General features: G+C 51.4%; 1 protein-coding gene across 6 annotated transcripts in view; it reads left to right on the forward strand.

Moving 5' to 3' along the window:
- Positions 1–3350: 3350 nt before the first annotated feature.
- Positions 3351–16044, forward strand: part of SH3PXD2B (SH3 and PX domains 2B) — a 58167-nt gene continuing 45473 nt past the window's right edge. For all 6 annotated transcript variants that reach the window (XM_015876205.3, XM_015876207.3, XM_015876206.3 and 3 more), the window contains exons 1-2: positions 3351–3566; positions 14845–14925. In XM_015876205.3, coding sequence (XP_015731691.2) covers positions 3495–3566; positions 14845–14925 — 153 coding nt within the window. In that variant the 5' untranslated portion in view covers positions 3351–3494. The remainder of the gene's footprint in view (positions 3567–14844; positions 14926–16044) is intronic.

A 16044-nucleotide genomic window follows, 5' to 3' on the forward strand; every position in this document is an offset into this window, starting at 1 on the left:
GAACTCGCAGTTAGTTAAACACAGCTCGATGCTTCGGGAGCGCTCCTGACATCGCGGTGGAGCCGGAGCGCCGACAGAGCCAACAGCAGCTCCTGGATGGGTGAGAGCAGTGCTCGGGTGCCCCTGCTTGGTGGAAAAAAGCATCGCAACCTGCTGGGGAAGAACGCGAATCGCTCACTTATCCCCTCTTCAGGTTGCCCGGCTTTAACAGGAGCACCAGGCTGCCCGTCTTCTTGCTCCGTGATACAGTAAGTTAGAGATGGAGTAGCTGAGGATACATAATGAGCCACCTCCATTTACATCTGCTGGGCCCTGTTGTCCCCTGGGACACCCCGGTCCAAAGTGGCCTCATTGAGTGTACCTCGGGACTATTTAATTCATCCCCGTGTCCTCGGCAGCGCCTGAGGGGAGCTTCAACCGTGACAATTCTTATTTATAAATAGGTAGAAAGTACCGTGTATTCCAGCCATAGCCATTACCTGCCATTCTACCTCGTTGAAGCACGGAGCGAAGTGAAAAATCTGTCTATCTTTATAAAAATTGAGCTGCCATCCCCGAGAAGCAGCTGGTGCTGCACGACCTGTGCTGCCCTGGGCTCTGCTCATTACCTCCCCTGCGCACCGTGGGCTCCGATCCACCCAAAAACCACCTCCGCTCCTGCTGCGGAGGGGGCGGCCAAGCGGGGAGAAAAGGCATCGGGATGGGGCTGTTGTAGAAGCACAGCGGTATCTAAAGTGCTGCACTGTTACACTGCTGGGCGGCAGGTGGCAGCCGGGTTTTCAAAAGTCCTCTTGGATTGAGATGTTGGCTCCAGCAGGTGATGAGCTCCCATGTGTAGGTAATTAGCAACATCTGAACCTTCTCCTAGGGCAGCTGGGGACAATTTGCTCAACCCTGAACTCCTCTTAATTGCACCTGCACCCCAATATCAGAGATCCTCAGAAGCGCTGCAGCCACAGCCCTGCTGCTGCAATGGCCATAACCAAGATGTGCACCAGGCATGGGGCTTCAGGCCATCACCATGTCCTTGATCCACACCTGAGGAGCAGCAGAACCGCAGCCACAGCCCTGCAGTTTCCTCGCATGCCTCCTGCAGGATGCAGTAGGTCAGCATGCAAAGCCATGCTCCATCTTCCATATCCATACTATCAACGTCACTGCCCAAATCTTCTCTACTGCTCTCATCAGGGCTGTTAATTAAGTGCATGAGCCACCTGATTGTCTCTAACCTCTGCTCATTCCTAGTGCTGGATGCAGTGGAATTACAACCACTGTTGGTGTATTGGGGTCCAATGCAATGGGGTCACATCTGACCCCTCTGAGCAAACAACAGCTCTGGTGAAGCAGTGCTAATACTTAAGTGCTTCTGATTGATTTTGTGTGGCTGCGTGGCTCTCTGCCAGCACCTGCAGCTTAGAGTGGGTTTGCACTGGAAGATACAGATAGCAGAACCTACTGTGCATAATAAACTGCCTGTTTCCTACGTGTGATTTACAGCAGATGTAGAGGAACGGCCCTGACAGACTGCAGTGTTCACTATGGGGCACATCTAGAGCAGTCGGAGAGGTGTCAGAAGTGGAAAGGCAGAAAAGCACCGTGTGCTCCTGAGGATGGATGCAGGTGGATCCGAGGTGCCGTGAGAGCTTGTTCACACATTCCCCTTTTGCTTTCAGTCTCACACACCTCCACATGGGGATGTTGTAGCATTCACAAACTGAAGCCAGCAGCAGAGGAATGCCTGAAGGCTCTGTGCACAGAACAGATTGGTGAGAGCAAAGCTCCCCAGGCAGAGCCTTGGCCACATCTCTTTGGGCTGCTCAGGCTCAGGTTTCCCTCTCAGGGTCAATTGGAGCTGATCACTATCTCTTGTGGCTCCTAGTGACCAGGGCCAGCATGAAAGGCAGGGTAAACCAGCATGCAGGGCACCAAAGGGCCTGACTTGTCCTGATGCTGAAAGCAGCAGAAAGAGCTCACTGCACACATGGTTTCACACCACTGCTTACACTCACTGGCATCCCAGACATGTGCAGGCTGATCCCAGGGTCCATAGCAGTGAATCCAAGGTGTGTGGGTGATGGCCTCTGTTGTCAGTGTACAGATGGAGCGAGCAGCAGAGCTATCAGCCTGGCTGTGTTGTTTTCAGTGTGCAAAGGATGTTGGGTCAGTCTGTTTGCTCTGTTAAATCAAATTAACAATCAAATGCAGAAGGCCAGCTGTGAGTGCAGATGACCAGCATCCCCAGCACCATCGCATCTGCAGACACCTCACATCCTGCAGTTGCTGCTGAGCTCAGCAAAGTGGCACCCAAAGCAGGAGGGACAGCAGCAGATGTAGCATTTCTAACTCCCCATCTCACTGAATTCCCCTCACCTTGCAGGTTAACATCTGTTGTCTGCACCTCCAAGGCTCTCTGTGGCAGCAATAGCAAAGTTAGCAGCGTAAGAAAGCCACGTTTAAGGAGCTGCTGAGGAGTGAGATGAGTTGTTTATGATTAAATTAAATGCATATGAAAGTTAATGACCTGCCAGTGTGATGCTTGGGTAACTCTGTAATGTAATTAAAAGCCCATTGGAGAGGAGAGCTGTTGGTTATGCCACGCACTGAGTCGCTGCTGGGAAGAAGTTGGTGATGGGTTGAACAGCGAGTTGCTGCCTTGTCTTCTCCCCTGCCAAGGGCATGGCCAAATAGAGCGGGCTGCTGGGGTAGGGGTGTGATGCCTCTGCCCCCAGCTCTGAAGGGTGCAGAGGTTTTCCTGGATAGGACAGTTCTGGAGATCCAACCACACCAATGCTCAGCAAAACTTCTGTTCTCTGCTCAATTCTTTTCTGATATGCTGTAGGGATGCTGCTGTCAGTGCCCGAGCCAGCAAAACCTGGGAGCAGTTGTTGTGGCACACGAGCAGGGTCAAGGAGCCCACCCCCAGGTCCCCTAAGCCAGAAAATACACATCAAACTGGACCCACCTGCATGGCACAACCACCCCCCATCCCAAGCAGGGTGAGCAGCCGCAGCCTGCGCTGTGCCACGAGGAAGCCGGGCCGGCTCTCACATCGGCATCGCTTCGGAGCGCTGCTTTGCAGAAGAACAGAAAGGGTGAAGAAAGAGTGCGGCACGGAGGGGCTGGCGCTGCCCTGCAGAGCCTCTTCCACTCGCACCCTTTGGAAAAGCACCCGGCACAACTTTTGTTTTCCCGTGCCAGCTGTGCAGAGCCGTCCGGTGCTTTTCCACGCCGCTCTCTTTGCCACTCCGACACCCCTCGAGGTCGGGCTGTACACTCGTGGTCCGGGCGGTGCCGCTCGCCCCTTTAAGCGGATGGCGGCGGGTCCGTCCCTCCGGCTGGGATAGGCCGGGGCGGTGCGGGGCCGCCTCCCTCCCCCGGCAGCGGGCGGGCGGCTCGGCCGGGCTCGGTGCGGCGCTGCAGGCTCCGGTCCGGGCTGCGTGAGCCAAAGCCTCCCCCAGCGCCGCAGCTCCCCGCCGGGCTGCGAGGGCAGAGGCATGCCCAGGAGGAGCATCGCGGAGGTGAAGGTGCTGGACGTGCAGAAGCGGCGCATCCCCAACAAGCACTATGTGAGTGGCTCGGTTCCGCGCTGCTCTGTGTTGCTCCGTCGCGCTACGGCCCGGCCCTGGGCAAACAAAGGCCGGGCGCTGTCGGTCCCCTCGGAGCTCCGGGCAGGAGGAGGGTAACGCTGCCGGCTCTGTGCCGCTCCTCCTGTCGGGGTTGTGCCGGGACGCTGCGCGATCCGGGGTGATGGGGGTGGGTTTGTTGAGTGTCCGCGTCCCGCAGTCAGCTCCGGGGCAGCGCATCCATCCGCCGTGTTGAGGGTGTGGGACCTGTTGGCTGCTCGGTGTGAAGGGATCCCGGCTGCTGCCCCCCGTGTCCGGGACGGTGCTGCTGTGATCTACCGAGCTGTGCTCTGTGCCCCTTCTGTGTGGGGAGCACGTTCCTGCACGCTCCAGGGCATCTTCCAAACAGTTGTGGGTTTGCCTCTTTTTCGAGGGGGTTGAGGTTTTTTTTCTTTTCTTCCTGTTTTATTTATTTCTTTATTTAATTATTATTTACACTTCGGCGTGCTTCCAGGCATCCGCAGAGGCTTTGTGGGGGGATCTTGGCTATAGCTGTAGCGCATAAACCCTAATGTTCTCCCCGCCCCACTCGCCTCGGAGCAGGGTGACCCAGTGACACACAGTGCTCTGCGCTGTTGGCTTACGGGAACGCAGCATTCCTCTGCTTGTGCCAGGGGAGCTGGGCAGCCGCAGTCATGGGCTTTTTGGGGTTCCCCCGAATGCTGTGTGGCAGCGAGCAACAGTCAGAGGAGAGAGGTAGCCAGGATTTAGGGTAAAGAGGGCTGATAGCATTCCCCTTGCATCCATCCCCTTGCCTTGGCTCTATAGAGTGGCTGCTGCCCCACAGCCCCTTGCCACCCCTTCCTCCTGTCCTGCCCTGGCTGTAGCTCTGTCAGCCCGGGATCCAGCCGTGCCCCCTTCCTGCTGCATCCGTCCCAGTGTTAGTTACTCATCCTGGCTGGGCAGTGCATCAGATCCGGAGCACCATGTATGTGAGGCGGTTTGATGAGCTGCGTGCAGTTGTGTTTGTGTTGGCAGAGCTGTTGCATCGCCCTCGGGTCCCGTAATGGGTGTGTTGGGGTCACCTGGGGCTGCTCCTCCCCTCTCCCTTCTGGGCCTTCCCATATTTTGCTGGGGCTCCATGCAGCCCTTGGGCTCCTGCTGTCCCTCAGACCCATGTTCCCATTGCTGGGACTTGTAGCCTGAGCACTGGGTGCGATGTGTGGGGCAGGGCAGCCGGGCACAGCATGGGTAATCCCATCAGGCTGGAAAATGGGACAGCAGCACTTTACAAAAGAGAGACGTGTTGCTGGATGGGCAGCAGCTCCTAGGTCTGGATCCTGGGGAAGAGGAGGCGACAGCAAAGCATTTACATGGAGCTCATGACAGTCAGCTGTGCAGCCAGGGTGCTCAGCCAGCTGCTGCCTGCTCTGCTGGCGGCTCAGCCCTCTGCCTCCAGCCTTCCCCTGTACTCATCTTGGACCCAAGTGTGGCTGTATGAGCCAGCACGAGCTGAGCATGGGGAGGGCAGGGAGGGGCGGGCAGCCGCCTGCCAGAGCAGCGCTGGAGTGAATGGAGCACTCGCCTTGCTGGAGGGGATTGATCAGAACAAGGCAGACTCACAAAGCCAGTTAACTGTATGGAATCAATCCTTCTTTTTTTCTTATTTTTTTTTTTTCTTCCCCTCTTCCTGCAAAGAGTGAGAGAGGAGGGGCAGCAAATCATGGCTGAGTCATCTCTTTAGGCTGTATCTGCTGGCAATCTGCACAATCTGCAAGCCCAATTCGGCCGCTAAGTGTATGTGCTGAGCCTTTGCTCTCTCGCATTTGTTTTCTGTGCACGAATGCTTGGCGCTGTCCCTGGAGGCAGCGGCTCTGAGAACCCTTCCACTGTTCTCCATTGCCCCCACTCTGCCCGACCTGTGGCTGACCTGGAACGCTCCCGTCTGGCCTCTGCTCTTCATCCAACAGGCTTTTCTTTGCCTCACAAAGGTGCAGTTGTGTTGGCTGTGTGAGGCCGCAGCACAGAGCCGTGGAGTTCCAGTTTTCCAGAGGAGTGAGATCAAACTGCCATTTCAAAGTCCTTGTTGATCCCTGCAGTGGGGCAGGGGGAAGAGACTGGCTATGCTCAGGCTTTGCCCATCACTTTGGTAATTGGTACAATAAGTATTGTGTAACCAAGAGAAAAACTTGTGCTTTCACAGCACTGATTTGAAGCAGGATGTGTTTCCCCCAGGCTGGGGGAGGGGCTGGTTTAGGAGTATTTGTGTCTTCTCAAAGAGTGATCAGATGCCGTTTTGGTTTTGGGATGTTTTGGGCATCAGAGTTCTCAGTTTTCCCAGCTCTGCTCTCCCATAAGCACAGTTCACCTTCTGGCCCCATCTCAGCCTTTCACCCTCAGATGCCTCCGGAGTTTTGCAGCCCTGCTAGAGATGTCACATCTAACAGTTTCCAGGGACAGAGGCTGCACAAGGCCTTTCCATCCTTCCTAATCCACAGGGATTTCCATCCTTCCTAACCCTTTGTGGCCCATTCCCAGCTGGCTGAGGCTGCTGGGAGGGGCTGGGGATGCTTGGATGGAGATAGAGCCACGAGGAGCATCATTCCCTAGTGCTGGGCCTTTCTTTGCAGAAGAGGCTTGGTTGGGTGAGCATCCAGTAAGGTGCATGGAAGCACTGGAGTTACCCACTGGGATTAATGGGAGAGCCTAACACAGCCCAGTGCCTTCTCCACAGTGCTTAAATGTGTCTTCGTGTGCTTCCCAATCCAAGTGTAAGAGTGCCAACCTGGTGTGCTGCTGCCTCGCTGCTCTCACCCCTGCAGCCAGCCTTGTGCTTCTGGAAGGATTTTACTTCTGTGGCATTGGCATGGTGTGGGGCTGACACATCTGCCTCCTGTTCTTGTCAAACCAGCTCAGATCATACAAGCAGAAAGGCCAGGAGGGGATGGAGAGTGAGGCTTCCAAGTGGTAGGAGCCTCCAGTTTGCTCTGCCAGCTGCAAAACAGCTTCTCAGCCTCCTGATCTGCTAATCCTGGTGTTTAAATTGCAGTTGTGTCATTTGCACCTTTATGCTTTTTTTTTAATTGGACTGTAAGTGGAAGAAGGGGCAGCTGGAGAAATGGTCCTGGGCAGGTGTGCGTTGTAGGCTGAGCTCTGTGATCATTGCAGCCTGTTATTGGAGTGAGGGAATCATAGACTCCTTCGAGCTGGGAGGGACCTTTAAGGGTCATCTAGCTCAGCTCCCCTGCAGTGAGCAGGGACATCCCCAGCTCAATCAGATTGCTCAGAGCAAATGGATCCCCTTCTGTTAGGCAGCTGGGCAGGGGGTCACCCTGTGGTGATGCATCCCTGCAGTTACAGTTGCACTGATTGCAACTCATGTCTCAGTGCTCAAGAATGCTGACAGTGAGAGCTCCAGGTCTGCAGGAGTGAGGCAAACTCCAAAAGCAACGTTTAAAAACATTCATTCTGGGTGACAGGGTAGCGGACTGTCACTTCTATTGGCTGGTCAAGTCTCGCATTCTGATAAATGAATGTTTATTCAGAAAAGACCCAAAACAAAACCAGACTAAATTTTCCTTTAAAGGACTCCATGTGGGATCTTTTTATAGCTCCATGTTTGTTATTCTCTAGCAGAGGTCCCCAAAATGTGGCTTTTGCTTACTCAATATGGACCTTGGTCATTTTCTTGCAAGCTTCAGGAGCTTTCTTCTTAATACAGCCCCAGTTTGCATGTTTTGTTCCCTGTGTTAATAGCCACAGAATTGAATTGCATTCTGGTTCCACAGTCCTACTCACCAAGAATACCTCCTTAACTCATATGGTTCTAAACGTCTGCTCCCGAACACAGAATTGCTTATACATTGGTCAGGAAAGAGCGAGCAGCACGCTGCGTGTTTTTGCTGGCTTTCTGGGCTATGCTCTTACAGAACTTCCTTTCCCAACCTCAGTGCACACGTTTATTGCTTTGAAAAAGGGAAATTTCAACCAAGTGTGCAGCATATTTTGATGCTGCAAGCTCAGTTAACAAGATGGCAATCTGGAAACAAGGTGGTACCCACGTGTGTTTAACCACCTCATTGGGATCTGCGGGTGACTTATCAAAGTAATTAATGGTGTTGGAATTTGATGTTTAGATTTATAGAGTTGATAGGCTCTATAAAAACCAGTTTGACTGAAACCACATAAAAATGTGTGTTATAGTTTTAATTGGGAAGTTGCAAAGTGATAGTGGGTATCTTCTCTGTGGTTTAATTTAATTGCACAGCCAACCCCATTGCTTGTCTGGAATTGATTATTGAGTGTTGGAGAAGAATGCTCAGCTGGCGAGAGGAAGAGAGCTGGTGATCTACAGTCTATTGTTCCTCTGTGCTTTGTATGTATAGAGCAGAAGATGTCTACTGGAAAACTTGCATCCCATGGGCTTGTGTCACAGCCACCCAGTGCTGAGTTGGTCATTGGAGCAGAGCTCCAAAGGGACCAGGCCCTACTGCACTGTGTACAGCTGCTATATATTTCTCTCTTGTGAATCATACTGGTTGCTTGGAATAAAAAGAGCATTGGGGGATGACTCTCCCCAGTGTGATGCTCTCTGCGGAGGGTGACCGTGCTGCTGGCATGGCTGGAATGTCCTGTGGGGAACAGGGGAGGCAGGAGGGTAAAATAAATGGAGTGAAATCCATCCGGTGGCTATTAGCTAAGCTGGAAAAATGAAAATAGACTGTATGAAACAAGGCTGCACCTGGAATGCTGGAGTCTCTTTGAAGAGTTTCTGAGCATCCGGCTGTGGCCTTGAGAGTTTGAGGGCTCTGCATCTCTGGTGTTGTTTTGCTGCTGTATCTCCTCCTGTTCCCTTTCAGCTGGCTTATGCTCTCCTGCTTGTGCCAGGCCAAGGGCAGTGCATTTGGAGCTATAGATGGGGAGAGATTTGGACCCATCCTTGCATCTGCTGTTGCTCTGTTGCACAGCATTGAAGAGCTGCAGGGAGCCTTCCCATTCCTCACTTCTCAAGAGAGTTGGGGCTTCAGGGAGCACAGCCTTTGCAGATGAAACCAAACAGTCAAATGCAAAGTCCTTCATTTTCCTCCAGTTTGTGTTACTTATGGCTGAAGAAAACTTTGAATGTCACAGTTCAGAGGAAGGGCCAAATCCTGCCTGGCAAGTGTCTGCCAAAGCCGGTGCAGATGGTGGAAAGCTGATGTGCAATCCCAGCTGTGAGCCCCAGCTTCAGGGCCAGTGCACTGCCTGCTCCGAGGTCTGTGACTTGATCCTTCACAGCTTTGCTTTGGAGGGCATCTCTATTTTCTGTCTCCTTCATGTAGCAGTGGGAAATAGGAATCAAATGCATCCATATGTTTGACCTTCAGCATGACTCAAAGCAAACAAGCTGATGTGCGTGCTTTGTGATGGGAGCCTGCATCACAGCTAAGCAAGGCTCGGTGTGTTGTCTTTGGGGTCCCTGTGTCCTGTATGGCCGTGCACTTGTGCATAGCATTGCACCCAGGTGACCTTTATGACAGCAGGGCAGGACAAGCTGTTGATGTTGTTGAGGAGGGTACATTGGAAGGGGTGGCTCAGAGCTGGGGGATGTGGTTGGTCTGTAATCAGGCAATACCTGTGTGTGTGGGCTTTGGATGTTTGCTATGACAGTAGGGATGTTCCCGTCCTCATACTGCCTGTGACTACATTACACACTTCTTCCATATGCTCTGCTTTGCTGCTTCTTTCTCTCTCCTCTGCTAAAACAGAGAAACCATGGTGGCATCTGGGATGTCCCACACCTATTGCTTCTCTGCACTGCTCCCAGTGCCATCTGAGCCAGTAGGGCCCTTCTCCCAGCTGTCCCTATCAGCAGAGCAGGGCTGACATGGTCTCCAAGGATGGAGCTGGGGCTGGGGTCCCTCCTGCTCCCATCTCTGGTGTCTGTGGCACAGCAGCCCTCACTCCCCTCGGCAGCCCTGCACTCCTGCTGCAGGGAAGGCTGATGGAGAAGGGCCAAGCACAGCAGCTCGCCGCCAAGAACTTTCTTTGTTTCCAGCCACCTCCCTCTCTCTCTCTTTCTCTTTTTTTTTTTTTTTTTTCCTCTTTTCCTTTTACAATTTCCCACTCCCTTTTCTCTATTAAATTCTGCTTTGTTACGGTTCGTTCCCTCCATTGCTTTGGTTTCACAGCCTGTTTGAATCTCTCCTTGCAGCCAGGCTCTGGGCTCCCCATTGTTTCACCATGTCTTGGGGTGTGGGAGAGGGCGGCTGGAATAAAGAGTCTGATGCTTTTTCCCCTCTGCTGGCGAAAGATGCTTGAAATCTGTGGAGTTTTCCACAGAGAGGTTTATTGTACGTAGTCTCTCTCTGGACTCAAGACCACACAGGCTCAAACCCATTTGAAAGGGCTATGCAGACAGCTCTGTCTGCTGGAGGCTGTTATGTCTGGCTGTACCCTTGGAGCTCTGTGGACAGATGCTGATGCCTGCTATTGATGGGTGCACAGATCTGGGTGTCCTGGAGCCCCATGGAAGCGCCTTTCCATCTGACAGCAGCGTTGCTTTCCAGCCTGCTGCTGTTCACGTGTCTCTGTCTGGCATGGACATCAGAGAGCCTCGGAGCATGAGGGGGAGCTGGCATGGTGCTACCCCACAAAGACATTTTTGGGGCCTTTCCATGTGCCCCCACAGCCAGGGCATTCTTCAGGTCTCCTTGGAGAAGCTGTGGGAGGAGGTAGGCTGCAGCCCTGGGCTTTCCTGCAGCTGTACTCTGCCTTTTCCACGAACTTAAGCAGTCCAGGCTGATTCCTGGTTGTGCTCTGTGCATGTCCTTAGTGTGTTTACATAGGGAGTCCAGAAATGATTATTCTAGGAGGTCACACGGCCTCGTGTTTCAAGAACAGGGAACTATTTTTATGTATTTGTTTTTTGTATCTGTTCTTAATCCCATTGCTTCAGCTTGAACCACCCGCTCTCTGTAGCCCTGTGTGGGACAGCGTGCCTCTTGGCAAGGCGTAAAACTGAGGTTCTGAGAAGTCTTCAAAGTGCTCAGGCACTTCTTGCTATGCAGATCACCAGAAACTGCTGCTATCTGCAGCACTGAGGCTTCTTATGAGTCAGGGAGAGCCCTGTTGTGCTGGCCTTGCTGGCTGCCCTTCCCCAGAGGGGCATCCCACCACAGCCTGCTCCATAGAGAGGATGGATCTCCATCACAGAGCTGGAGAAGCATTCGCCAGCTGCCAGCACGTTTCCCCTGCAGTTGCCAGAGCCCTTTGCTGCCACGATGGCTGGCGGGCGGCTTTTGTTGACAGCTCTGTTACGGTTGGCCAGGTGCCATTTGCATTGCTTTTAGCAACCTGCCACTTCTGACAGTTCCCGTATGAAGGGTTTCAGTCCCACTTTCCACTGGCTCAGTCTCTCTCTGAATTGCATCTCAAGGAACACTGGAGTGGGGGAGAGCTGAGCTGGACGCTAGGCTAAGGGAGAGGCAGAACAGTCTTGGAGAGCTAAAGCATCATTTTTCTGCCTTTATAATTCCCCATTTAGGGTGCTCAGTTTCAAACACGACCAAGAAGAATCTGAGAATGTTGGGGTCCTGATGGTAAACTCCTTGATCAGTCATTTTTATATAGTTGACATACGGCCAATTTCTTGTAACATAGAGCTCTGCAGGAAGTCTAGAGAGCCAAAGCACAACAGTGTCTGTCGGAGTTCAGCCTTCTACATCTGTTGGTTTCCATTCTCTGTAAAGGATTTGTTCCACGCCATCCCTCCAAGGGATGGGAGCAGATGGTGCGCTTTGTGTTAGTATGAAGTGCTGTTCTTCTCCAGTGCTAAACAAGACCCACCTGTACCTCTGAGACTGTCCTTGTAGCTGCTGGTCTCCCTGCCACCCATGGGAGGCCCCGTGGGGGTATGGTGGGCTTGTTTCCTTACTTCAGTGGTGGATGTGGATGTGATGGAGTTGCCCATGCAAGTGCTACTTCTGAAGCCTGAAGCTCAGGCTTGTGGGGATGGCCTCATGCTTAGGTTTTGCAGAGTATGGTGCATGAGTGACCCTGAAAACTCCACACTCTTTGTCTGTGCCATGTTGTAGCTGGACAAATGCTGCAAATTGCATTTCAGCAATATCTGAAGCAGGAGCAGGAGTTCCAGCACCGTTCCTATTACCTGTGGCTGCAGTTCAGTGGGAGGTTTCAGTCCCAGTGATATCTGCAGCCCTGCGCCCTCAGCCATCCAGCCTGGTTCCATATGATGTGCGTGGGTTGGAGCCAGGCAATGGATGGGGGCTCTCAGGGTGGAGCGCAGTGAGGTTTCCTTTCCTGTCAGATGGCAGCTGTTGGTTCCCAGGTTTCACAGAGTCAGCTAGATCCCCTGCACCATGCAGAAACCACCGCTGGCCTGGGCAGGACTGTAAATATTTAGATAGTGTTGCCTGTTGGTTTTGGCCACAGCCCAACCCAAACGATGGGGTTGCAGCCCCCTCCTGGGCCTGACTGCCCACCATCTGCTGGGCTCTCCCACCCCTCCATGGAGCCAGGCCTCCCTGCCAGCAAAGCAGAGCTGCAGAAAAACCATGAAATAACAGTTTCCATGTTGCCCTCAGCTGCACAGCTGGGCCTGGAAAAAGCCTGTCCTTGGGGCAGCCTCTGGGGTAGCAAGCTGTTCAGTGCCACACCTGCAGCTGCAAGGACAAAATGGAGTTTGGGGCTCGAGAGCTCTCATCCTTGTAAAAGGCTTTATGGAGTGACCAACTGCACCATCCATCCCTTTCAAATACTGCAGTTTCCTTGCTAAGTAAGGAACACCTGAGCTTTTTTTCTTCTATTTTATTTTATCTTATTTTATTTTATTTGGTCCTCAGAGCATCACTAATGAGAACTGTCAAAGATGAAGATCTGTGGCATCTTTAGCCAGTGGGTGGGATGGGGCTGTTGGAGTTATTCACAGAAAGTCAGAAGGAGAGAGGAAGTCAGCTTTGCAAAGGCGGTATTTTTATGGATGTTGAGGATTTCCCTTTTCTGCAGGTTTCTTCATCTCTTCTGTGTCCCCAGAGACCTGTCAGCTGTTTAAATGGGATGAGCAAGAAACCATTATCCAGACTCCAGGGAGATCTGCATTCCAGCAAAATAGGAGCGAGCTCATCAGCTGGGAGAAGTGCCCCTTCTCTCCATTACAAGGGTGTAATAAAGCTTGGTGTGCCCTCAAATCTCAGGGCTTTATTACTCTTCTGAGCATTGAATTCATTTTAGCTTCAGCAAATCCACATCCTGATTAAAATCCTAGTCTAATAAGCTGTTGACTCCAAATAAAGGCAGGATAGGAATAAACAATGAAGAAAAGTTGGCTCTTCCCCCTGCCCCAGTGGAAGGCGTTCTCCAGGCGGGCGGCCAGTGGTGATATAACCCTATGAAGTGCTGCAGACTGGTAAGGAACCTGGGATATCAGCTGAGCTTCCAACCAATATGAGCTCATGCTGGCCTGCCGGCAAGTCCTGGAGTAAGGGTAAAGGCAGCTCGGATGATGCTTAGTGTGAAGTTAACGCTTGGTTTGCTGATGGTATGATCCCTGAAATGTTAGCAGCAGGTGCAAGCCTTGAGTTCAGCCAGGAAGAATATTTGTGTCACTGAGGGATGGTACCTGTGAAGATGCTCACAGAGATTTCAGAGGCCACATTGTCGAATGATGGTCAGCCAGGTTGCCTCGCCTGTTAATGTCTAAGTGTATATGCTCAAACATGTGTTGGTCTGGTCTGTTGTACTTGCTAAGCCACTTTTGGTGTTAAGTATATTGTGTGAGCCCCTCTTATTACATATTATACATGCAGGTCTTCACTGTTGCTTTAAGTGCTTTATTGCAGGAGCCCTCTGTTGTCTTTGTGTTAGCATGGTGAAAGTGCAGGTCCTTCAGTTAAAAAAGGTATTTGTGGATGGAAGGAGAGGATTGTGATTAACTGAATAAGGCCCAGGAGGTAAAGCTGGGAGAGTCTGAGTTTGCCTGTTGGAAGGTGATGGTTGCAGTGCCCAGTCAGCTCCCTGCAAGACAGCAAAGGAGCAGCTGTGCTTGAGCTGAGCATCTGCTTGAAAATGAGCGGTCATTGAACTGCTGGCTTGAAAGTAATGAAGTTATTACACTTGATTCATGTCACTGCTTCCTTCTCTGTGTTAGTTTGGAATTGATTGAGGTCTGTGGCTCCTTAGGAGTCCCCTCACCTTGGTAGCTTGAGCTGCATCAACCCTCTGAGAAGAGAATGGATTTCCAGTAGAGTTTTGGTGTGGCATTCGAGTAGGTTTGATTAGCTCAAACAGTTTAGTGTTATGGTACCTGTGTAAGTCTCCTGGTAACTGAGTTTGGCTATTGGACTGGGATGCTGTTCATGTGCCATTGGGAAAAATGTGTGTCTCTTTGGGAGGCGTTTTGAAACTTAAGAGATTGTGTTTCACACACCAAAACGTCACTGTTCTACAAGCCTTCATTCTTGGCTGTGTTAGTCTGAAGTTCCTGGTTGGTCTCTTCATCCAGGCTTCTAAATGGTTTATTCCTGTGTCAGTGAGTTGATATTGGAATTTCTTTGGAACTATGGGAGACATGAGAATAAAAAGAAGAAAATGAACGTGCCCTTGTGCTGCTTATTCAATCTGTTATCAATTAGTGAAGGCTGAGGTTTGCAACACTTGAGAGTTATGTTGGCATCTCACCAAGGGTCATCTCTGGTTTCTGTGAATAACAGGCAAGGACGTTAAATAAATAATTGCCCAACTCTGTTATTTGCTTGTTATCTTTCATGGAAGAATAGTACAACTGGGGTGTTTTCTACCTTTTTTCCCCCCTCGCTGATCACCAGTGAAAGCCTGATTGCATGGTCTGTGAATAACTGAGGATTGCGAGGATTACTTGTGTAGCATTTCACGTAACAGGAGGGTAATTTGCACCCCAGCAGGCTTCAGAAAACAAAACCTCAACGTGACAGCAAAGCTGTTTATGGAAAACCAGATGGAGTTTTGAACTGTGTAGGCTCGAGTTCTCCTCGCAAGTCTCATTCTGGCGTGCAGGATTTGTTGTGTACCTGTAGTTAGGGGTAGGGAGCTGTCTTAATTCCCAGCTTGGAATAAGCATCTTGCAGTCAGCTAAGTCATAGCAATGGAGCTTAGTAATTTAAGTTTGCTTATTTTCTAGTGTTGTTGAAACTATTTTAAGTGCTCCCATGCACTCCCTGGTTGATGCTCAGCCATTTTGCAGCCATTGGAGCGTCAATGGGTTATTTTGTCACTTGTATCTGATTTCTTCCTTTGTTCCTTACAGGTGTACATTATCAAAGTTACCTGGTCCAATGGGTCCACAGAAGTCATCTACCGACGGTACAGCAAGTTCTTCGACCTGCAGGTAAGCATTTCTCCAGTTTCTGTGCTTTGGATTTCAGAGGGTTGAAAGAAATGGGGAATGGAGGAGCATGGTTTGTTTTGTGCTTAGAGGTGAGCACTCCTGGTGTAATCTACCAGAAAATGTTTAGATTTGAGGGAATTTAATCACAGCTTTGGACATGGTGAGAACTATTGGTGATAGGTGGTTGGTTGGACTGGGTGATCCTGTGGGTCTTTTTCAGCTTTGGTGATTCTATGATTCTATGGTTCTATCCTTGGGAAAGCAAGAACAAAGCAACCTCAAGAGCTGCACTCAGTGCCATTTGCAGTGCCGTGTGAGGATTTTGCCTCAGTGTTAAAGTTCATCTCTCCCTCCCTGAGCTGAAAGTGCATAAGGGGTCATAGGTGTGTTTGGGTTCCTCCAGCTGAAATCGATGCAAGTGGTGGTAGGTTGTTCGTTGTTTGTTTAGGGAGGTGTTGTTACAGTTCATCCCAAATGCCATTCCTGTGGAGCTAATCCTGTGCCTTTTCCAAGTGCTAACACACCAAAATGGAGCTGCTGCTGAGAATCACTGGTTGCCAGCATTTTGGGGAGCAGGTAATTGGAAGCTCCATTTAACTGGCACTCACTGGGTTCACTGCCAGCCTGGGGGGGCAGCAGGCAGCAGCCACTTCAGTAATTATCTCCTGGTGTGGAGTGGAGTGTGGAACTGGGAGGAATATGGGGAAGGAATGGAGGCAGGAGGCTGGAAAGGCAATCTGAGACAAACTGGGTTGCAAAAATCTGAGCCAGTGCTCTGGGTGAGCAAGCAAAGGGTGTTCTCCACCCCCTCCTTGTACTGTGGAGATGAGCCAAAGGGTCTGCCTGAGCTTTATGAGCCAAAACATAAACTGAGCTGCTGGAACAGGCTATGTACAGATGCAAAAGGAAAATGCACTAAGTGATCTATGGACCTGCCAGAGAGCTCACTGGCACATCCCTCTTGCCTGTGTGTGGAACTGGGGAGGAAGCTGGGCACCCTTCAGTTTCCTGCTTGCATGAAGCTGCATATATCTCTGCGTTATTTCAGTGGCTGCTGTGCTTCCCTGGGAATGTGGATAGCTCTCTTTAAACTGCTGGGGTTTGGATGCGTCCTGACAC

The sequence above is a fragment of the Coturnix japonica genome, chromosome 18, assembly GCF_054131305.1.
Source record: "Coturnix japonica strain WE chromosome 18, WE-NBRP24, whole genome shotgun sequence".
Classification (NCBI taxonomy): Eukaryota; Metazoa; Chordata; class Aves; order Galliformes; family Phasianidae; genus Coturnix; species Coturnix japonica.